The 23,042-nt window shown below is 44.1% G+C and overlaps 6 protein-coding genes across 10 annotated transcripts in view; 2 read left to right on the top strand and 4 right to left on the bottom strand.

Moving 5' to 3' along the window:
• Window positions 1-845: 845 nt before the first annotated feature.
• LOC108153077 (glycogen-binding subunit 76A) lies at window positions 846-11,668 on the bottom strand. Of its 2 annotated transcripts, none has more exons than XM_017282859.2 (3): window positions 10,466-11,668; window positions 4,003-4,232; window positions 846-3,088 (listed from the first exon to the last, which is right to left on the bottom strand). In XM_017282859.2, exons 2-3 carry the CDS (start codon window positions 4,168-4,170, stop codon window positions 1,286-1,288), a joined length of 1,971 nt encoding a protein of 656 aa, XP_017138348.1. In that variant the 5' UTR covers window positions 4,171-4,232; window positions 10,466-11,668; the 3' UTR covers window positions 846-1,285. The 2 variants fall into 2 exon arrangements, with proteins under 2 accessions (XP_017138348.1, XP_017138349.1); XM_017282860.2 differs by lacking the exon at window positions 10,466-11,668 and adding an exon at window positions 7,214-7,534.
• On the top strand, window positions 3,194-3,976 carry LOC108153078 (peroxiredoxin-2). The gene has a single exon (XM_017282861.2). It carries the CDS (start codon window positions 3,289-3,291, stop codon window positions 3,880-3,882), a length of 594 nt encoding a protein of 197 aa, XP_017138350.1. The 5' UTR covers window positions 3,194-3,288; the 3' UTR covers window positions 3,883-3,976.
• A 2,541-nt stretch (window positions 11,669-14,209) lies between the features above and the next one.
• LOC108152628 (deoxynucleoside triphosphate triphosphohydrolase SAMHD1 homolog) lies at window positions 14,210-16,474 on the top strand. 2 transcript variants are annotated; one of them, XM_017282107.2, is made up of 5 exons: window positions 14,210-14,494; window positions 14,759-14,925; window positions 14,982-15,153; window positions 15,225-15,925; window positions 15,989-16,474. In XM_017282107.2, exons 1-5 carry the CDS (start codon window positions 14,378-14,380, stop codon window positions 16,053-16,055), a joined length of 1,224 nt encoding a protein of 407 aa, XP_017137596.1. In that variant the 5' UTR covers window positions 14,210-14,377; the 3' UTR covers window positions 16,056-16,474. The 2 variants fall into 2 exon arrangements, with proteins under 2 accessions (XP_017137596.1, XP_017137597.1); XM_017282108.2 differs by lacking the exon at window positions 14,210-14,494 and adding an exon at window positions 14,518-14,592.
• Window positions 16,264-23,042, bottom strand: part of LOC108152627 (heparan sulfate 2-O-sulfotransferase pipe-like) — a 38,207-nt gene continuing 31,428 nt past the window's right edge. Inside the window, exons 4-6 of one of the 3 annotated variants that reach the window (XM_033386904.1) lie at window positions 17,232-17,791; window positions 17,016-17,170; window positions 16,264-16,795 (exon numbers count right to left, since the gene is read on the bottom strand). In XM_033386904.1, the coding sequence (XP_033242795.1) occupies window positions 16,584-16,795; window positions 17,016-17,170; window positions 17,232-17,791 (927 nt within the window). In that variant the 3' untranslated portion in view covers window positions 16,264-16,583. Of the gene's footprint in view, window positions 16,796-17,015; window positions 17,171-17,231; window positions 17,792-19,174; window positions 19,411-19,477; window positions 20,038-22,767; window positions 23,040-23,042 lie in introns of those variants that run through there. The other 2 variants (XM_017282106.2, XM_017282103.2) reach the window with 2 other exon arrangements.
• Window positions 20,044-20,665, bottom strand: LOC108152633 (heparan sulfate 2-O-sulfotransferase pipe-like). The gene is made up of 2 exons (XM_017282112.2): window positions 20,452-20,665; window positions 20,044-20,396 (listed from the first exon to the last, which is right to left on the bottom strand). The coding sequence occupies exons 1-2, from the start codon at window positions 20,633-20,635 to the stop codon at window positions 20,209-20,211; spliced, it is 372 nt and encodes a 123-aa protein (XP_017137601.1). The 5' UTR covers window positions 20,636-20,665; the 3' UTR covers window positions 20,044-20,208.
• LOC108152630 (heparan sulfate 2-O-sulfotransferase pipe-like) lies at window positions 21,246-21,980 on the bottom strand. Its single transcript, XM_017282110.2, has 2 exons — window positions 21,703-21,980; window positions 21,246-21,629 (listed from the first exon to the last, which is right to left on the bottom strand). Exons 1-2 carry the CDS (start codon window positions 21,905-21,907, stop codon window positions 21,439-21,441), a joined length of 396 nt encoding a protein of 131 aa, XP_017137599.1. The 5' UTR covers window positions 21,908-21,980; the 3' UTR covers window positions 21,246-21,438.

Here is a 23,042-nt window from a genome sequence, read left to right on the forward strand (position 1 = left end):
GTTTTTGCATTTAATTGTTATACGTAGATATATACGCTTAATCCCTGATATACTCGTAGGCTATATATATATATAGTAGTAGTGGTTGTTGTTGTGGATCTGGTGGATAAGAAGAGTTTGCTTTGCTTCAGATGGAACAAAAATTAAATAAAAAAAATCAACGAAAGAAAATTAACTAAAATTTATATTTATTTTATTTTGTATATATATATAATATTACGATAGATATTGCATAGAAAATATTGAAATATTGTTTAAATTAAAATTAAAGAATAGTAAAAAAAAAAATAGTCAAAACAAAAAGCAATAAAAGAAATTCAACATTTAAGATAAACAAAAGTTGGCGTTGTTGTTTAGTAAGTTCGCTTCAATGGAAAGTGTTCCATGATCGGGATGGATGGATTGACAAGAGAAAGATCGTTAAACAGGTTCTAGCCATGAAGTCTCAAAAGTAAACTCGATTTGACTAGATAATGGATGTTGGTTACAGTTATAGTTAACTTTCGACTTTGGTCTCTGTGCTCCGATGCTGTGCTCCATACTGAGGGCTACAAGAATTATATTGGAACTGTTCTATGGGCTCGAAATTGATCGAAATTGTGGCTAAAAGATGATCACAAAACCCTTTCCACATACTCAACAAGAACTTGGGGAAAAGTAAAATAACCAAAATAAGATTCGGGGAAAATGGAAAAGCGGAAAAACGGAAAACAGAAGAAGACATTGAAGAAACTGATCAGATATTCTTTAGTTTGTTATCACTTGCTCTTCTTATAACATACGACTAACAGCTATCTTTGGGATTCATTCGAACTTTGCTGGCTCTTCATCTATCTTTTTCTTTCTTTTTTATCATCTTTTTCGCACTACTCTGGTTTATATTCTGGCTTGTTCTTCCAGCTCCCTTGGCTCCTTTGCCCTCTCCTTATCCTGCAATTCATCCTTCCCTCTATAAAAATATAAACAATTTCTGTTTCTGCTCTACACACAAAGGGGGGCAGGGGACCTGGATTTGTTCGATCTCTGATCTAACTGGCCGATCATCTGAAGTGTTGTATGTCACTATGGTTGTATGTATATATCATCTGGCACACGCCACGTCAAGGCCCAGGAATATGGATATATATTCCAGGAATTGGCGTAGCGCCTTTGGGGGGGGGGGGGGGGGGGGGGGGGGGGGGGGGGTTTCGAGGTTCGAGGTGGGGGTGCATACTACTGCCTCCACGGGAGCCCACAGCCATGGGATGGGCCCGCTCCGGATTGTCTGCCGAGCCGCGCCAAACGCTTAGTAGAAGGAGCTGCACCAGGCATCGCCCGCCGTGGGGCTTAGCAGGCCGACCATGCTCGTGCTGTGATGCGTGGTCACGGCGCCAGTCACCACGGACGGGGCCGATGCGTTGGTGGCATGCGTCGAGCTTGGCAAACATTGGAAGCAGTAGTTGGCCCCGTAGTTGCTGTCCCAGAACTGTTGGCCCTTGCACTGGAAGCGCACAGCGAACTCCAGCCGCTGGCCCACATGGAGCGAATTGCCGAACAGCACGAAGGTGAACTTGTCCGAGAATCCATCGCAGGAGTTCTCCACGTAGTTGGCCTGTAGATCCGCGTAGCTGCGCCAGCCGTCCAGCGAGTAGCGGATGTGCACTGACTTGTGGAAGTCGAGATTGCGCACGCGCACCGATCCGGATATCGTCTGGTTGATGTTGTCCGAGACGGCGGCATTCTCCAGAGAGACCTGCTTCTCCCTGACCGCATCGAGGAATGTGGGCAGGCCGCCCGGCTGCTGGAACAGCGGCATCAGCAGCTTGTCCGACTTGGGCCCCATCTGCATCGGCGGCTCCGATTCGAGTATCTCCAGATCCTCGAACGCCGACTTGGGTATTGTGGGTATCTCATCCAGGAAGGTCTTCACATCGGCCAGATCCAGGCCCAGCACATCGGCGAATCGCACGATCTTCTTGCGTCCGGGCGTGCCCGGTGGCGTCTTTCCCGTCTTCAAGGAGGAGCAGCGTCTCACCCTCTGGGGCCGGCAATCGTCCTCATCGTCTGTGGTGTCGATGCCTTGGCTGTGGCTCGTCTTCTTTTCCACCGCCTCGGCGGCATCATGCTTGGCCTTCTCCAGCTGGGCCAGATCCACATCCACTGTGAGATTGCTGCCGGTGTCTGCTGTCACCGATTTGTCTGTCTCATCCACACCGCTGTCGGGGGAGGCATGGGCGTCGGTTGCGCCGTCTAGGCCGCCATCCGACGATGGGGAGGTATCCAAAGTTCTGTCGGGTGTCGGGACATCGTAGACCCTCTCATCCAAGATTCTGTCGGGAGTGGCCTCATGCACGACTTCTTCTTCATTTGCTTTCAGTTCGAGCTGTTCCTCTGCGTCCACGTGGCCATTGGTCAGAGTGGCAGAGGGCTCTTCTGGGGGAGCCTGTACCACAATACCGCCGCTGGCTTTGAAGCTGTCACTCTGTTGCAGCAGTTCGCTGAGTATTTGTGCCTGCAGGAGCGCCTCATCCTCATCCTCCTGATCCACCACTTCCACAACCAGCTCCTGTGGTTGAGTTTTCTCAGCTGTCTCTTTCTGTTTTTCCTGCTCCCCCACCTGCTGCTGACCGTTCGTCAGCTCGTGTCCCCCATTCATTGGCAATGCATTCACAGAGTCAGTCAACTCCGAGGCTGGCTGCTTGCTGGGCTCCGGGGCCTGGGGCTGTGCGTTTACCGTGACCAGTATCTGATCCGGAGCCACTGATCCGACGGCCGATGTGGATGTTGATGTGGCATCGAAGTAGGGTCCATCGGCGGTGCTGCTGCTGTGACTGCTGGCGGCCGAGGCACACGCATAGCCCGACTCGGCCGTCGAGTTGTGTGGCGTATTCGAGGCGGTTTCAATCAGACGCAGGTACTCGCACTCATCCACCGGACTCCCGGGCGACTCCAGCTCACAGTCAAAGTCGAAGAACGAATCGGACTCGTGGCGCAGCGGCTGCAGATCGGTCACAGTCTGTTCGGAGTCATGGGCATTCACCCAGGTATTGGTATTGGTGCCATTTATGATGGGCTCGTCCTCGGGATTTTCCGCGCCCTCCTCGTTCGCCTGCAAAAAAGAGAGAGACTTCGATTAGCAAAGTTCTAGAAAACAAAACTAAATATTTGGGAAATGCTCCAAAACATAGTAGGCCGCACCAAATAAATCAGAGTCTTTGATCAGTCTATCAGTATTCCAGTAGAGCTAGTCGTCGTACTAGTGTAAAACCGTAACTCGTATAATTTTGTAAAAAATCCCACAACACCGCCATGCTGACGATGCCAACTTTGAGACAGACGGCTCCGGAATTTAACACGATTGCGGTCGTAGCCGGAGGTCTACGGGATCTATCTCTGAGCGACTTGCGTGGCAGATATGTGCTGCTGGTATTCTATCCGGCAGACTTTTCGTACGTCTGTCCCACCGAGTTGCAGGCGTTCAGCGATCGGGCTTTGGAGTTCCGCAACGTAGGCTGCGAGGTGATGGCCTGCTCGACGGACAGCCACTTTGTGCACTGCGCCTGGATAGCTCAGCCGCGCAAGAAGGGCGGCCTTGGGGAACTGGACATACCCCTGCTGGCCGACAAGTCCATGAAGATAGCCAAGGACTATGGCGTGCTGGATGAGAAGACGGGCCTGGCCTTGCGGGCCACCTTCATCATCGATCGCGAAGGTCTGGTGCGCCAGATCACGGTCAACGACAATGGCGTGGGTCGCAGTGTGGACGAGGCACTGCGTCTGGTCCAGGCATTGCAGTTCAGCGATGAGTTCGGTATGGTCTGCCCTGTCAACTGGAAGAAAGGGACCAAGGGCATGCAGCCGGACGAGTCCGGCAAGGAGGAGTATTTCAAGAATTCCACATAAACAGAAACACATAAACACAGTCTTTAGATAGAAATGCCGTTCAATAAACCCCACCCATTGAGAGTTTAATTTCTTGGCTCCCACACGAGGATAACCCTTAAAAGTTCTTAAAAGTCTTACCTGTGATCCCAAGGTGCGCAGCTTGGAGGACAGACTCCGTGCGAATGCCTCGGCCCGGCCACGGCATGAGGACATCCCTATGGTTGGTATGATTGAGATAATGCTGCAGGGTGGCCTGCTGTCCGGCGTGCTTGTGTGTGTCAGTGGTATATCGCCGGGATCGTTCATTTACGTCACGTCACGCACACACACAGAGTCGGATATAGTATTGCAACGGATCTCCGGAATATCTGCAATTATACGTACATATAATATCACCCAAATGTATGACGTGAGTTATATATTGAGCAATTTCTGTTGTTGTTTTGGCTTAAGTAAACAAATAAATTTCACTCGTCACTTTCTCTTTCCTTTCTTCAATGTTTTTGGATTTGAAAACAGCTGGCAGAATATATAGATTTCCATATCATTTTTTAATAACTGCAGCGCATATTTTCCGTTCTATTTTTAAATGATTTGATTTAGCGGGTTGTCATTAATATTTTAATAGATCGTTTAAGGAATTTATGTGCAGATTGAATATTGAAGAATATCGTATCTCCCGATATACACATATGAATATGAATATTAGTCCTTAGTGAAAGGCCAAGGATATGCCTGCGTGAATCGATTCTTAGTATAAATCATGTGATGAAAACACTGACAGACCTGATGACATCCCCAAGCTGAAGCAGGTGGCACCATAACAAATTGTTAACATTTCTTGTTCCCTCTGTTTTGCTCTTGGCAAATGGGTTTGCTATTGTTTTCATTTTCGGGAAGCGCTCGCTGCACGTGCTATACCTTTGATCAGGTGAAAAGCCAAGCCACGCCCATTAACAGAGAAGGATCGATCGAGAGGCAGATGCCTAGACAGAGATAGCGACAGGGGAAGGAAGTACCGCCCCCAATTAAGACATCAGACAGAGTGCCATTCGAAATTAGATGCGCCAATCGAGGAGGAGACAGAGTCAATTGGCCTTGAACTTTTTTGCGGCATTTATTCTCTGTCTACTTTTTCGCCCGATTTTTCAACTTTTCTATTTTTCTATTTTTTGTCTCGTTTTTCGGTTTTAAATATTTTACTTTTTATTTTTGGCAGCCTGCATAGGAAATTTAATTAAGCAGAAGAATAAATAAAACGAAAAAAATGAGCTGAACAGAGTTGTACGAAAAAATAAAAGATCGTCGGACAATCGATCGATTAAGGAGGTCAAAATGCCGATCTCTTTGAAATTTCCTTAAAATGAAATCAACTGCCTGCCAGTCCGCGTATAAGTATTTTATACAGATATTATATAGAAATTCCTCTGTAGATGAGTTGATGTGGCACCTTATGGCCGAACATATTTCATGATTCACAGCCATCCCTTGGGGACGGACAGATTGCAGTTTCTTTTTCGGCATGAGTACCTTTACTCATTTTTTTGTTCGTATCTCTCTTTTCCCTATAGATAGGTTGAAATTGCTTTTGGCCGTATGCCAAAAGGCTAAATGCGTTTTGGGTGCAGATGACGTTGGACCAAGAAACGCAAAAAAAAGAAGAACAGATTACAAAATTAAAAATATACACATTTAAGAGAGAAATGTACTCGGGAATAAGTAATTTATGAATTAAAGATTCATTGGAGCCTGACATAATGAGTTGGTAAATAACAGAAGATCACCGAATCAAAGAGAAAAAACGTCTGAGGAGAGTTCATCGAAGTCTTGTACATTTTCTTTTAAATTTATATTACCCTTAGGCTTTCTCTCTATTTTTGCCTAAAAATATTACACATATAAATAATAGTTGCTAATGCAAGCCTCACATAAATAAAATATATGCATAACAAACAAAATAAATAAAATAGAAACAAAATGAAAAGACTTCTATAAATAGATCTACGACAACATACATATGTACGTACATATGTCTTGTCGTCTTTCAGTTCTGTTTTATGGCCAAAGTAACATTTCCGTTGTATTATTTTTGGCATTTGCTCACTTTCTTCATTGGCTTGAAACATTGAATCTTTGGCTTGTTTCGACCGTAACCGAAAGCTACTTGTACTAAGATACTGCGCTCCTCTTTTAAGTAGCCCCACACGCACTGGGGAGAATTGGGAGACAGAGCCATAAAGCAGCTTAATTGAATTAAATTGGTGGAAATGTAGTGGAATTGATATTACTTCAAGTGGTTAACGCAATAAAAATAACTTTGCATTATTCTTGATTGGTTCACATCGCGTCTCTGTCTGTGCTGTGGAATGAAGTCAAGGTGCTGTTGAGGTGCCAATTCCGTAGATAAAAGATACCTACATTCTCCGTTTATTTACTAATTTAATAAGCTCTTTTCTTATGTATGTTTTAAGAAGTGCGCATTTTGTCAAATCCGTTTTAAAAGTGGAGCTAAGGTACACCCCTAGGATACAAATATTCATTGCCTTGAAGAGTACCCCAAAAGTAACTGAAACTAAAACAAAATCTTAAATATCACTCGAAGATATTTGCGAAATTTCGAATCTGTGTAAGATGCAGTTCTTCAATTGTAATAAACAATTATCTTAAATATTTACATTCCAATCTTCAAAATCAGCAAGTCAAATCCCAATGGCGCACTTTCGAATGCATTTATTCATCCCCACATGAAACACGATCTTTGATCAGTGATCCGTTACCAGTGCTGAATTCAATACCATAGTCGCTTTAATGGGCAATCAATCGGAAAATAGATATAGAATATCTTCAAAGCCTTCAGAGGTTCTCGCTGCTCTTCTAAAATATGTATTTACAACCTGATAATCGGACACGCTTTGATGCGCCACAGATACACAGACAGAGAGTGGCTTTAGCTTATCTCTGGGATCACACAGATGCATTTGTCATGTCAATTAGTTAGTCACTGCTCCTCCGAAGCTTTTCACAAGTTATATAGATGCGCCATTAGCCGTTCGATTAGATGTTTCTAGGCCTACTATTAGCATTTGCCGGTCGCCGGCTTATCACCTGAACTACACATGATATTTGCGAGTGGGCGATGAGTTCTGGGCTCTGGGTTCTGTTGGTGTAGCAATTGTAGCACTAGCACTTTTAATCGTGCTGCGGCGTCGTTTCGATTATGAAAATTGATAACAAAATTTGCAATTTTATTTATAGCAATCGGAATTGACCCGGACCGGGAATGGTTTTTCGAGCCGATACTCATACTCTCCCTAGTGCACTCTCCCTGGATGTGCGCTGGCTCACTTACACTCGCCCGGCGGCCAGACCTATCTGGTGATATAATCGATCCACTTGGTAGCCCACCGCTGGTAGAGCCAAACTTTTAGTGGTCTGTCTGTGTTTCGTAAATGTTGTGGCAATTAATTCCTTGAAAAGGCGCCGAAGGAACCGAAGGAACCGAAGGAACAACTACTGCGTCGGGCAGATGGCATCTGGGACATCGGACATCCACAGACTCGAAACTCGAACTCGAAACTGCACCACGTCTGCAGCGTCACGGTGTCGGGCGTGCACTGAATACAAAAACGATCTGTTTTGTTTTGTTTTTGGCATTCAGCAAAATTCAACCTGATTGATAAGGCAATATAGGATCGGTTCGGATCGAATCGGAATCGAAATCGAAGCGCACCAGAATCGCAAATCGCAGCCAAACACCAGCCAACGTTGTCTGCTGTCTGCTGCTGCTGCCCTCACACTGATCGCGCCCTCAGTCCGCAGTCCAACACTCCTCCCTCCATCCATCCATCGCTGCATCTGCATCTGTATATGTGCATCTGTATCAGTATCTGTATTTGTATCTGTATCTGTATCTCAGGGTGTATGTGTAATCGTCGCAGTGCATCCAAAAAGGTAACTGCAGCCGCCGCCGATGCCGATGGCGATGGCGCTGGCGATGTCGATGCTGTGCAGCGGCCGTCAGGCTGTCGCTTCTATAGACGGATGCTCGTGATCAGTGACGTCGCCAGCCTCGAATGTCTGTCTCAATATTAATCTTAGCTAACTGCTCTTCGGATCACCCTTCCGAATGGGGGATGTTACACTTAGCGAAACGGTTTATCATACAATTGATTTCGAATGTTCTAATTGAATTCAAACTCTCTTTGAAATTAATGTATTAAAATATATAGAATAAAAATGTGTAGATTCTTTACATTCTTCAAGCCAATATTCCTTAACCAAAGTATTTGCAGACTAATCCCATTTCGATTATGCCATTCAACAGATTTGGATTATTACAATGAATTGGTAAGTACTCGAACATATTGCTCTATCTGTCATATCTCCAGCTTTGTACATAAACCAAAGATAAACCAAATAAATGACAGATAGCTAATACCATAACTATGGGTAAGGGGACTATTGATCAGCGTGTCTAATTGCTCTCAGCTCTAAGCCTGTTTCTGTCTCGGACGAGCGCCCGCTGTGATTGTGGGTTGCCATGTTGGCCGATATGCGATATGCATCTAATCAGCCTATCGGTTGTCGGTTGTTGGTGGTTAAACTTGCGATTAGGTTTATGGGTTCAACGCCAAATTGTGATTGTTTGGACACAGGCGCCGGAGTAGTTTGCAGTTCTGATTTTGCAGGCCTCAACATTTAAAGTTGGACGGATGAGTGACAGTAGGTGACAGTAGGAGACAGCAGCTGATAAGAAGCTGATACTATGCGGATCGTTGAACTGCCCCACTAGACAAACAGGTTTAGACAGATCCAACCACAACTAGAAGTCATTAAAGTCCTAACAATCAATTAATTAAGACATTTATTCGTTTTTTGATCTGTTCAACGAGTGGCGATAAGATAAGATTGGTGCTAAAAATGTTTGAGGTTAATCTAATAATGGAATTATGTATAGCTAAAAATATGGTAAGTTATTTTAAAGGTACATATAAGCGGATCTTCGAGGGGGATTCTGGACCTTGAAGATAAGGCAATTTGTACAAATACTTCGAAATACTTTCAGATAGGTAGTGCTACTGTATAGAGCTCCAGGGCTCATTAGAGAACATTTATACGCTGTCATTCACTGTCGCATATATCATCAGGCATAAGTTCCTGTCAAAAACGCCCAGACCGGCAAGTGCCGCCCACGCTTTAAAGATAGATACATATAGTACTATATGTGTTCGAATACGTGTGTTCCCTCCATCAACAAACCACAACAGCTGACTGCCTGACTGACTGTCTGACTGGCTTTTCCTTTTATTTATAAATAAACCGAAATTAAGAATATATATTTCTTTATGGTAAATTAGCTCAAAACTTAGACGGACATACGTAACACGCGCGGCGCCGCACTCCACTTGCGTGCCTCTTGTTTTGGTTTTGGGATTGGTTTAGGGTTTGTGTTTTGGGGAAGGGAATCGATTTGCATCGGAACTCCATAACAATCAATATATACATATACAGAGTATACGGAATGTCTTTCACGAGCCTTGTTTCAAGCGCTAATTTGCTGTTGTATCTAACAGATACTCTGCGCTTGTGTGAGTGCGTGTGCCCCGGTCCCGTGGATGTGGGGGTGGTGTTCTCACTCATTTTTTCTGCTTTTCGGCTGGCGCGTGTTTTTTGTACGCTTTTTTTATTTTTTATTTATATTTGTATGACATTGCTACCCAACGAAATGTCAAAAGCAAACAAAGCCAAGAGCCGTGACCAGCAGCAACAAAAACAAAGCCACAGGAAAAACGCTTGCGCTGTGTCTGAAAACACAGTTACAGACACACAGATACTACTGGTGGGGGCAGATACTTTCGCTTTCCTCCTTTTATGATTATTGTTTGGGTTTGAAGATGTGGGGTTTGGGATTGCTTTTCCCATAGATTGTGATAACGAGACATTGTTTTGGATTGTTTTGCTTTGATTGGGGATGGTTAAGGAAGAGTACGTCCTGGAAGTACGTCAAGAAAGGCAGATTTCTTATGTAAGCATTTGGGTGCGTAAAGTAAAACGTAAATGATATTAGGAAAGTGCGTAAATATATGAGAAAGCTGGTGGTTCTGCACCTTATTACTTTACATTTTCGTCTGTTTAAAGGATCATAATAAGAAGCTGTGTAGAATCTGCATAGAAACTGCATTGAAAACTAATTGATTCTCAACTTCTTTCGAAAAATTGAAGAACAATAAACCGGTTTATCCACTGTATATTCCAATCTATAGAATACACACAAGTAATTCAACTTAATTTTTATAGTCTGGTAGATGAAACTTGAACTCCCTGAACTTGTCCCCAATTGTTCCGACTCTCTCTCGCTCTCCGGCATAATTCATGTTTTGGTTCAGCTTCCATCGCAATGACTTTAGATGCCACAATCAATGTCAAATGTATCTCATGGATACACGCACATGGTAATTGCAAAAAGAGCAAGCAAGAATTATCACGCAATCGTTTGGCATATACCACATCACCATATATCTAGAACACGCACTTAATTATGCTTCCACCTTATTTATGTATGTACATATATTGTAGGAAATATGATGGAATGATTACCAACCTGTAGTTTTAATATAATTCCAAGGCGTTCCTTTTTTGGCCTTTGCCAAAGTTCTTCTCGCTCTCGCACAGGCGTAGCAATAAAAAAAAGAATTAGTTGTCAAAAGCTGTCGCATAAATATCGCCTACATATACCAATTCTCTATATAGCATACTATAAATGTGGCGGGCGGCCTTTTAGGTATTGCGTGCCTTTTTGTCGTTATGTAGTCGTCCAAGAAAGTGACCCAATATGTGGGGCGAAAGGTCACCGAAGGATTGCGTCTGAACGTGAACTTTCACTTTCACTCACTTTCACACACACATATACACCTTCACTTTTGAGTTTGGGGGCCACCAGAGGGCGTTAGTTGCTTAGATAACACTTTCCTTGAATGGAATTTTTGTATTTTCTTCAGATATGTTTTATTTCATTTATTTCTGCAGTTCGTTTATTTTAAGAGAAAAAATTTGTTTATTTCAATTTGAAAAAAAAGTAAACCGGATAGTTTTCTACTATATCTTTTCACTCGCGTTCCATTCAAAAGTTTTTGATTTGGGTTAAGGCTTTGGTTTTGATAAGGAGTCGGTGTGTGTTTTGGTTTCAGGGTTCTCAGAGGAAGGGTCTCAATCTACAAAAAAATTCACTCGGACTGCACACGAAAATCGGACAATATCTTGTAGATTTTCACGGTTATCTTAAGTTTTTATTTATTTTTTTTGTTTTGGTTTGGAATCCGTTTTTGTGTATTTTTATTTTATATTTATTTTTATTTTATTATGATTTTGCGCCAGCGCTGAGTGGCAGCCGTGGCAGCAGCGCCCGTTGTAGTGGCAACATTGGCGACTTGGTCGCAATAAGAGTGTCATTCAAGGGCATTGCAAGGTCGCAGCAGTTGCGTCTTTCGCCCACTGGCGGCCGAGAGGCGAGAGCAGAGCGTCGACAGCCGACAACCGCATGGCGCGGCGGGGCGGCCTCTTTTTTTTCTCCGATACACAGATACCAAAGATTTTTTGAGAATTATTTCGCTTATTATTTCTCGTTTCAGCTTCTGTTCTTTTCGTGCAAAAAAAAAAACAGCCCACAGAGAGAGCGAGAGCCGCTGCGCTTTAATTATTATTAATTTTCATATCGTTGTATCTCAAAGATACATTTACTTGTCGAACATCTAGTTTTAGCTGCAAGCGGCTTTGGCCTGTCTTGAATCTCGTTTTGGATCGCCCGTTTGGCCGTCCTGTCGTGTGGCAACTGAGGCAGTATCGCCAAAAGCTGCAACCTTGCCAGGTCGCCTTGCTTGTTCTCATTCGCTCTCTCTCTCTCTCTCTCTGTGTTTGTCTCTGTGGGCGGTTTTTGGGTGGCTACGCCAGAGAGCGCAGTGGGGCAAACAATTGAGAGAATGTTGGAGACTCAATTGGCACAGTGGCTGAAAGGTGTGGAATCCAACCTTCCTACGGGTTCTGAGTGTATCTTAAGGGGATCATACATATGTATTTCGCCATGTATTCGCCATAAATCTGAATTTTATGTACATACTTACATATGGCGAAAAAACGAAAAATAACCAAAGAAAATTGTGTTTAACGTTTCTAAAATTCAACTCCACATACCGCAATTGCTAATTTGGCCCCACTGTGCAGAAATTGTTTGCTGCGGGCACTCTCCCTTTAGCGTCTCTCTCTCTCAGTTGGCTCTCAGTTCTGGCTATCTCTATCGCTCCTCCACTGGGGTCGGTTGCCCGTCCGTCAGGTGTGGAGCCGGCATTTCTATCGTATTTGTTTTGTTTCTTCAGAAAATTTTTGTTTGGTTTATATTTGCATTCTTTAATTGTTTGTTCAATTTTGTTGTTTGTTTAATTTTACGATTAATTGTTTTATTTTCTTTTTAGCCAGCAGTCCGGCCAGTGTAACTGAGAGGAGTATACACACAGATACACACATATGTATGTGTGTATGGTACATTCCGCTCATTATTATTTTTAAAGTGCGTTGACTTCGGGGCTTCAGTAGCTGCAAATTCTTGATCCATTTACATGGGCATTGCATTTCTTTGAGGCAGATACAGATGCAGATACAGATGCAAATGCAGTCAAACACATGGTCGTGCCACCACCCTCTCTTTTGCTGCTCTCTTCTCTCTTTGTTTGTCAGTATTCTCTTTGCTGTTCCATTTTCATCTGTGGGTCAACTAGCGACTACTTTCGCTTTCATTTCTCTGCGACGGCGCTCTGAACCACAACTAATTCAATTCCGCCTGAGCTCCACCTTCCCTCTCGTGCGGGTCCCCCTGGATAGCCCCCTAGTGTGACAGAGAGACAGAAAACCTAGCCAGAATAATATTTGCTTTAAATTCGGCTCTATTCATCACATGACATTAAATTAACTGCAATTAGTTGGAAATTTCGGCACAGGTGTCTCTAATTAGACTCTTAGACAATGAATGAACTAAATTAACTCATTTCAGTTAGCATTTCAAGCTATTATTATTGATAGATAGATAGATGAAATACCTAGATATACCAGATATCAGGTGGGCACCGAGATTAATGCTTAAAGCCGCAGGACCGACTCGATTTATTTTGATTTTCCCATATTTTTTCGCTATCATCAAGAGGGATTCCACGCCCGATTGGCACGCATATATAATTAATATAGCGATAAAGAAAAAAAATCGGGTATACGGCTTATGATAACGAAGTAACGGTCCATACTGGTCCATACAAAACACACGTTGCAGACATTTTCGAATTCTGCTACATGTCAACTACACTGCGATGTAGTATGTACAATTCGCGACAGAGACACTTGGTCGCAAAATTTGTACTGTTTTCCGCCATAGACTGCTTTGTTTGTTGTATTTTTGTGGTTCTAGAAAAAAATTGAATGATATTTAATACACAAATTGATACGGTATGGCCCCCAATACCTACATGCATTTTCCACCCAAAAGTATGCTCTGTGCAATTTCTTGCCGATAATATCGATTGTCTTGCAAATTTCACAATCCTGTAGCTGTTACATAATCAGCCCCTTTCCGCCCACGCAAAGGAAGAAGACTATTAAATTTCATTTTTAGAGTTATTTTAAGGAACATAGAGTATAGAAACTATCCTTTGCAGGTTTTTGCATTTCCGTTCTCTCAAATCGTAGAACAACTGATGCATATCCCTGGATTGCATTTATATTCTTATCACGCATTGACTTTCCAAAAATGCAACTTTGGCGCGCAGCTCCACCGACTATCCAGTCGACTGTATCTGTAGTTATCGTGTACTTACCATGTCAAAAAAGGTACATTTTTGCTGACCTTTTGCTGCTTAAACCTAATTTTAGACACAATCAAAAAAGAAGGAGTCCCTAAAATTAGCCAGTCATATAAAAAGTTATTTCATTAATCGGATAAAATTACGTGTTCAAGGCTGGAGGTCTAGTAATGGGGTAATGGAGCTAGTAATGGACAGAGAACTATTAAGCCATTGTCGACCACTGAAAGAAGGAATTTTAGCGCTGTTCAGTCAGTAAGTTTAAGTAAAGATAGGATGGACTTACAAGATTATAATAATTAATAATATAATTATAATAATTAATTAATAATTATAATAATTATTATTGTTATCCTGTTTAAATAACGGAGATTTTTGAATTCTGCTACATTTCAACTACACTAAGATGTAGTAAGTTCGGCATATTTACGGTATATTTTGAAAATGAGACGGTATATTTTGGTATATATTGAAGGTCATACGGTTTTACTTTATCAATAAATTCGCGGTCACACTGGTTACATATTATTCATATTTTATTTTTTTTTGTTGGCAAGTTTCCGATGACATTAATGAATTGATAGTTTGAGGAAGCCGTCAAAACGTCGTGTCCTTGGCTTGGCTTGTATTTCGGTCGCGCAATCGTTCGATCAAGAAACGGGAATCCGTTCAGAATGTCCGCCAGCCTCATTCTTTCCGGGGACTACCGCGACCATGGCGCCCAACAACCATGCCAGCAACAACAACAACTGTTGCACCAGCAAGCTCCCTTGCATGCAGTACTCCCGTATGTAAGTGGTTGCCATGGTAGCGGCCCAGCTGTAGCGTCCCTCAGCTGCGCTGTGGCATTAGTACGCGTGCCGTGTAGCTGAGTGGTGTCTGAAAATGGGTTTGTTCTGTGACAGTTTCTTCACTTGGGGGAAACCCATTCCTATCAGTTAGAGCTAGCCAGTCGCGGCAGAAGCATGAGCTTGATCTTATAAGCCAGATTTATATATATATTTATTAGAGTTTATAAAGAACCAGTTAGCAAGTCTAAAGTCCCACCTTTTCAGATGCTTATCGAAGATGAGGTGCACGGAGTTATTGAGCTGCCGCGCCACATACAGGAGATTGTGGAGCACCCGCTGTTTCAACGCCTGAAAAAGATTCATCAGCTAGGCCTGGTGGCGTGGGTGATAGCACCACATGCTAATCAGAAACGCTACGATCATTGTTTGGGGTAAGCCTCACAAACACATCATAATTCGGCTTAATTCTGAAGCCGATCTCTTCCAGCACCTACAAAAGCGCCCAGGAGCACTTGAGAGCCATTGAGCGCAACTCTAAATATGAGACTACGCTGCCCGATTGGTGTCGAAAGGCGGTAGAGATAGCAGCTCTCCTGCACGACATCGGTCACGGACCGATGTCGCATGCCTGGGAAAAAGCTTCCCATAACAAATTCAATGTAAGATTCGTGGTCTTGGACGAGCTTGTATTATTTTTTTTGCGTTTTTTCTTGTTCTTTTCATTCAATAGCACGAGGAAAATGCTCTGGACTGCGTGGATCGCATATTCAATGATGCCCGCCACCCGAAACTTGTGGCTTTGCGGGATGAAGGTAGTGGCCGTGGAGTTCGGCTAATAAAGGCATTAATATTGGGCGACACTCAGTACCTGAACTTTCCAATGATGGGGCATGCCTACATCTTTGACATCGTGCACAATAATCGCTGCGGCTTGGATGTGGACAAGTGGGACTACCTCCGACGCGACAATAAACGCCTCAAAATACTCGGCCCTGAAGAGATGGACTTTGATAATATATTTCTTAAATCACGCATATCACAGGACGGCCAACGTATTGAGTATCGTTATGATGACTATCATCGCATCTATACTTTGTTCGTGGCACGAGCGCGTCTCCATGTTGAGGCCTATCAGCATCCAAGAAATGCAGCTGCAGAAAAGATCTTCGTGGATTTGGTACAGCGTCTGGCGCCGCAGATGTTTGACCTTCGATCCAAGGACGCTGGCTGGTTGAATCTGGATGATGACCATATCCTGGAGATGGTCAAAAATGATCCAATGGCCGCATATATCCGTGAGCCTCAACGCCTTGTCGAACTGCCATCTCTCGATTGTTTAGATGCCAATGCCTTAACCGTTAGCAGAATCATCGAGGGACCTGGCAGTACTATGAAGCCCGATAAGGCTTTCGCTTTTTATGGCGATAAGCGGTATGAAAAAATACATCTATTATTATTCTGAAATGATTTGTGATTTCTTTGTTTTATTTATAGCAAGAAGCGTAAAATCAATCGATGTCTGAGTGCAACAACATTCAACAAGTGCTTTACATTAGAATGAAAATGCGCAGCACAATCTTCACAATAATTTCTAAGAATTGAGAGAAATTTTCGTTGTTTTTTATGTTCCATTTTTATGTTTATGTTTGCCTAGTATGTATTCTTGTGTTACTCTTGACATTTTTTTTAGACATTGATTGATCAACAAAACTCAGTTTTATTATTGATTGTATTCCCCGTTCGACAACAAGCAGAGTCCAAAGCCGAAGTGTTCTTAGAATAATCATTTATTATTTAGTACATTCTATCATCATACGTTTTCTTAAAACTAGAATACTAACACAAAAATTTCAACAGTTCACTTGAAGACATCACAATTCGAATTCAGGTCTTTCTAATCTTAAGTACACACTAATCAATATAAATATAAGATGTATTTTTGATAACCAATTTGAAATATACACAAGAGAAAACAATTAATTTGCTACAACATACGATAATGGGGGGAACTTCTTAGCTGACTACAGTTTCGAGTATAATTTTGAGTGTTTGTTTGTTCGTCTATACAATGCATTTCCAATATTTGATCCTAATTACCACCAAGGCCGGGCTGATGTGCCGAGTCTGTGATAATGCGCTGTGGCAGATGGGCGGCCAGATATTGTTTGTGGAGCCTCTGGCGACAGAACTGATAGAACTCGATCTCGTTGGTGAAGTTGCGTCTCACTATATCCTTCACACTCTCGCTGACGGGTGGCTTGAAGTTATTCTTGTTGATCTTCGTTAGGTACTCGGCACTAGCTGTAAGACGAGAAGTTTATACAGAGCTGTGGTTACATGGATGTATCAAGTTCTGATGTGACGAACTCAAGTGGCGCGCATTTATTGCGCTGATTCGTGCACAAAGAATGTGTCTGAATGTGCCAGCTGAATGGGATCGTTTTTCATACAATTCAATTAAGGTTCGTTGACTCTGCAAATGTTTTCCCAGTTTTTATGATCTCGTTATTCGACAACTTACTTGCATATATATCGCGGACGCCCTCAAAGAATCGTGGCACATACTTTTCCAGCACAGAGAGCGTTGTATTGAGATCTTCGAGCACCCCAACAACAGCATATTGCTGTTCCACAGCAAATTTGGCCTTCTCCAAGGCACCCACCGTATTAAAGGGACTGCAACGTATACAGAAAGATGATTAGTTTCAGATAGCTTGGGATCGGCGGCAGCACTCACGTGCACTCGTAGTCATGGCCGCAGAAGAACAGGCTCTGGCGGCGATGATCGCCAATGCCCTCCACCGTGACACCTTGTGTATAGGTGCACTCCTGATCTCCGCTCAGTACACACGTTTCAAAGTCCTTCTTCAGCCATGCCGGGTGTGGCAGCGGTAGATCGGGAAAGGCAGCCTTACGTTCCACAAAGTACCAGGGAGCCCTCACGTAGTAAAACCAGCTGATAACGCGCTCGACTGGATCGCGCACCACATTCAGATAGATCGGCTTGGGCAGATTGAACTTGGTGAAATTGGTGAAGCACACGTGCTTGATGAAGACCGAGGGCTCGGGCAGCTCACTGATAACCTCGGCCATTTCCTGCTGCTGATCCTCGGCCAGGCGGATGGTCTCCACCTTTTGTACTGCATCGCGATGGAATTGAAAGTTGTTACGCTCAGATAGACGTCGGAGGAGCTCCATAAATGTCTGACTGCCAACCTTTGGCACTCGATTGAAGAATACCAATTCCATTTGCGCCTTCCGGGTGTTGTTCAGGTCCCGAACATTGAGCGACGACATCTGTGAATGGAGAAAGCGTTTGGTTCGAATAAAACTAGGATCTCACATTTGTGTCATCTTTTTTTTCCTCTCATTATTTACCTGCAGATCCTTGGTGTTTGATATGCATAAAGGGGTATTAAGGGGGGTCTTGACCTAAGAGATTTTTCTTACACCTAATAAAAGACACAATTGTTTTGGAACCAACTGTATTTATTTGGAAGATATGAGAACATTCTAAAAATTCTTTGGTTAATATGGAGTCGAAGTATTTCCTTAGCGAAGATTATCTTCGAGTTGCAGGGCCAAATATTGTTTGTACAGACGCTGCTTGCAGAAATAATAGAACTCATACTCATTGGTAAAGTTCCGTCTCACCATTTCCCTAACGTCTGGATCTACGCGGGGCTTGCGATTGTTGCGATTCCGGTTTCGTATGCTATTACTGTGCACTGAAAGAGGATATTCCATATAGTATAATGCCACTTGGGGGGTACTTGAGCTGCTTGAACACTTTAAACCTCTGGGACTACCTACACTTGTACAGAAAGCGAGCGTGATTGAAGAACCTAGGGACATACTTCTCCAGAACGGTCAGGGTAATGTTTTTCTCCTCCCAAGTTCCCACCACAGAGTACTCCTTCTCCACACGACTTTTCGCCTCTTGGACAGCATGGGGCGAGTTGAAGGGTCTACAGATGGGATAGACATAGGCACACTTCAGTTGATCCTTGATTACCCACTCTACTCACAAACAATTCAGATGATTGCCGCAGAAGAATAGTGACTGCCTCTTGAAGTCCTCCACATAGTCCGTGACCGAGTGCTGGATAAACTGGCACTCTGGGCTGCCGTTTCGAACGCACTGATTAAAGCTCTGGAGGTACCATTCTTCGGGTCTCTCACGTTGTCCTGGAAACATGCGGCGATAGATCTGACGCTTCGTCCTCGAATGACGCTTATAATAGTCGTGCACCACACGATCTATGGGATCTCTCACCATCGACAGGTATATGGGCTTCTTGTAACCGAACGACTTAAAGTCCAGCCAATTGGAATGGGCTATATAGAGCGTTCCCCTCTCTAATTCGGTTGTCCAAGCAATTTCGGTCTCCTGTTGCTTCACGGTGCGGGTTCGATTCATGGTTCGCACTGGTCCATTGAGCACCACATTCATGTCGTTCATGGTAGAGAGCTGCCGCAGTAGGGGCATCATTTGCTCTGTGCACACTCGGGTTGGGCGATTGAAGACGATCACCTCAAGGCCGGCAAATCGTGTATTGTTCAGATAAATTGGTCTGACTCGTCGTAGCTGGGAAGGTTTTCGGTTTGTACTGAGGTCCAAAATAAAGACAGACACAAGCACAAGAATATGGCTGGATGAAACACAGAGTTTTTGGTAGTGTATGCTAAACTAATTATCCCAGAGGCAATCCCAGAGGAAAATGTTCAAGCAAAACAGAATGCTAGCCAACGCCAACCTACACTCAAAGACCTGCCTGGCTCCCCTGAAGAATCTGGGTATGTATGCTTCGAGCACGGCCAGGGTTATATTGGTATCCTCCCAGCTGCCCACCACTGCGTAATCCCGTTCCACATTCCTCTTGGCCAGCTGAATGGCGTGAGGCGAGTCAAAGGGCCTGGAAAACACTTTCAGCTAAGTCTTTTTCCTAAAGGTAGTCAAATCCTCCCTTAGAGGCTACTTACAGGCACTCCCGATTGTTGCCGCAGTAGAACAGCGATTGCCTCTTATAATCCCCAACCGTGTCCTTTATACTCTCGGGCACATACTGACACTCGGGATCACCGCTGCGGACGCATTGGTTGTAGCTCTTCTTAAACCACTTTTCCGATTTCATGGTCGTGTTGGGGAAACGGTTGTGAATAATGGCATTACGGTAGCCACTGCGGATGTAGTAAAACCAGCTGATCATCCGCTCGACGGGGTCACGAACCAGGTTTATGTAGATGGGCTTGGGCAGCTGATATCTGTGAAAGTCCAGCCAATTGCAGTGTTCGATGTAGATAGTTCCGGGCTCTAGATCCGCCACCCAAACAGCTTGAAGCGTTCGCTCTCTGGGGGCACGGATACGTGCATTAATGTCAAAGGGTCCCTTGGTCACCACGGTCATATTATTGAGTGGTGCCATCGTCTCGGTCAGCTGCATCAGTGCCTCACTACCCACCTTGGCGCCGCGGTTGAAGAAGACCACCTCGAGCCGTGCGTGTCGGGTGTTGTTCAGCCTCTCGCTGCTCAGAGATGCGAGCTGGGGTTTTCAGGAATATCATGGGGTTAAACGACTGGTTCCCATGAGTTTGGAGGCTAACATTTCTCAACTACGGTTAGTAACAATGTCTATTGAGTTTTTTATTAATAAATTACTGAGAAACTAACAAAAACTAAAGGAAATTCAGTCAAAAAAAAATAAGAAGAGAACTTATGGATGTGAGTAACGCTCCAACTCTGTGCGTTTCAGGGCGATATACTGCATATAGAGACGCTGCTTGCAGAAGTAGTAGAAGTCATACTCATGGGTAAAGTTTCGCCTGACCATGGCCCGGACATCCGCATCCACATGGGGCTTGCGATTGTTCCGATTGCGATTTATTATACTGTCCTGATAGACTGGAAACAAGATGGATCATATGCTAACTCTCTCTATCTGTCGGGATTTTCTTACTCTTATATATCATTGTGGCACGAGCGAAATATCGGGGTATATAGTGCTCCAGCACGGCTAAGGTGATATTTGTCTCCTCCCAAGTGCCCACCACAGCGAACTCAGTTTCGACTCTACGCTTGGCTATCTGAACGGCCAGGGGCGAGTTAAAGGGCCTGAAAGGGTCAAGGTCAAGGTTGAGCATGACTTCGCGTGGATCTCATGTCGTTTTGGAGACGAACTCACAGACAATCCGGCTCGTGTCCGCAGAAAAATATCGATTGTCTCTTAAAATTGGGCACCGCATCCTTCACGGTCAGTGGAATATACTGGCACTCCTGGTCGCCGCTGCGAACGCAATCGTTGAAGCTCTTCTTGAACCAGGCTGTTGGCTTGATGGGTGCCAGCGGATTTTTCCTATAGAATATAGCATTGCGATAGGAGTTGCGTATGTAGTAGTACCAGCTGATCATGCGCTCCACTGGATCGCGCACCATATTGATGAAGATCGGCTTGGGCAGGTTATAGGCGTTAAAGTCGATCCAGTTTGTGTGCTCGATATAGACGGAGCCCTCGTCCATGTTATAGATATACGCTGCCATTTCCTCCTGCCTCAAGGCATTCAAGGTGCGACTGGTGCGTCTATCCACTCCGTTAACGTCGATTCGGAAGTGGTTGATATCCTGCAGATGTTGCATGAACTCCATTAGGGCCTCGCTACCAACTTTGGCACAGCGCGGAAAGAACAGGCGATCCATTTCGGCCTTGGCTGTGTTGTTGAGTCGACGCGGCGTTAGGCCATCTAACTGAGGGGATAGGGTTAGGGTTTAGAAGCGGTACGGGGCCATGCTACACAACAAAGGATGAGACACACAAGATGGATTTACAGAGTACACAGAGTGTGGTCTAGTCTAAAGTATCTACTGTTTATTTAAGTGGAAATTTGTTCGAAAGTATTTGTATATCACCAGCTAACGTCTAGTCTAGCCTCCCAGTTAATTCTCCCAACTAATTCAGAAGACCATGCCTTTCCAGCTCGTTGAGGTTGAGGGCCAAGTACTGCTTGTACAGACGCTGCTTGCAGAAGTAATAGAACTCGTACTCATTCGTGAAATTCCTGCGTATCATAGCCTTCACCTCGGGCTCTATGAACGGCTTTCGTTTGTTCTTGTTCCGATTGACGATCTTGTTATTGTTCACTGTTCAGAAGTTGGATGGGGGTATTCGAGTTCAATAAGGGAATGTGCTATACTTTGAAATGGTTTGACCTACTCTCGTACATCAGCTTGGCGCCGCGAAAGAATCGCGGTATATAGCGCTCGAGGACGGTCAATGTAACGTTTGTGTCCTCCCAGCTTCCCACGACTGCATAGTCCCGTTCCACATGCTCCTTGGCCATTTGCACGGCAGTCGGCGAATTGAAGGGACTAAAAGATGAGCGCTCTATTAGCTCTACTTCCTTGCAGTAGAAACCCATTTATAACTCCATATTCCCTTATCCATTTTGTACTTACATACAATCATCGTGATGACCACAATAGAACAGGGTTTGTCTTTTAAAATTGGGCACGGCATCCTTGACCGTATGGGGTATATACTGACATTCCGGATCCCCGCTCTTGACACATTCATTAAAGTTTTTCTTATACCACGACTCCTTCTTTATCTTCAAATTGGGCTTTTTCCGGTACTCGATTGCATTCTTATAGGAACCGCGTGCGTAGAAGAACCAGCTGATGACCCGTTCCACCGGATCCCGCACCATGTTTATATAGATCGGTTTGGGCTGATCGAACTCGTCAAAGTCTATCCAGTTGATGTGCTCTATGTAAATGGAGCCCTCTTCCAGGTCAGCGACATATTCAGCCATGTCACGCTGGTCGTTTTTCTTCAACTGACGGGAAGTGGCTTTTGAGAGACCCGTTCTGTCAAGGGTTAAATCATCGTGATAGTTTTCCAGAGCTTGCAACAGCTCCAGCATAGCCTCGCTGCCTACTTTGGCGGCGCGATTGAAGAACAGAACATCGATATCAGCGTTTCGAGTATTGTTCAGCCTCGTTGCGCTCAGATGGTTGAGCTATATAGATATGATAGCAGGGATTGATCAGTGATGGGCCATGGTTAGCTCTTAGTTCTATGGGTCCCAGAGTTATTACCTTTTTAAGATCCAGAGAGAGAGCGAGAGAGACAGAGAGAGGGAGAGATACGCAATAGATTTGCCCTCTTTAGATCGGGTTATTAAGCGATAGATGGAAACCTTTCAAGGGTTCCATTTAAGCGGAATAAAAGTTATGCCTTGCCCTAACCCCTAATCGTAATATAAGTAAGCCCTCAAAGTACTTCTCCTTTGCTTTATTAATTTACTTTTTAACCTAAGTATTTCTAGTTCCTGATAGCCATATCATTGGCCGCCTCCAATTGAACCAAAGACTTGTCCACGCGCCTAAGATCGTTCAGTTTCAGTGCTAGATATTGCTTGTGCAAGCGCTGGCGACAGAATTGATAGAATTCGATTTCACGCGTGAAATTCCGACGAACCATATCGAGAATCTCCTGCGATATGTGGGGCTTCATGGGGTTATCGTTCTGCTTCTCCTCATGCAGACCAGCTG

Source organism: Drosophila miranda, chromosome XR (genome assembly GCF_003369915.1).
Source record: "Drosophila miranda strain MSH22 chromosome XR, D.miranda_PacBio2.1, whole genome shotgun sequence".
Classification (NCBI taxonomy): domain Eukaryota; kingdom Metazoa; phylum Arthropoda; class Insecta; order Diptera; family Drosophilidae; genus Drosophila; species Drosophila miranda.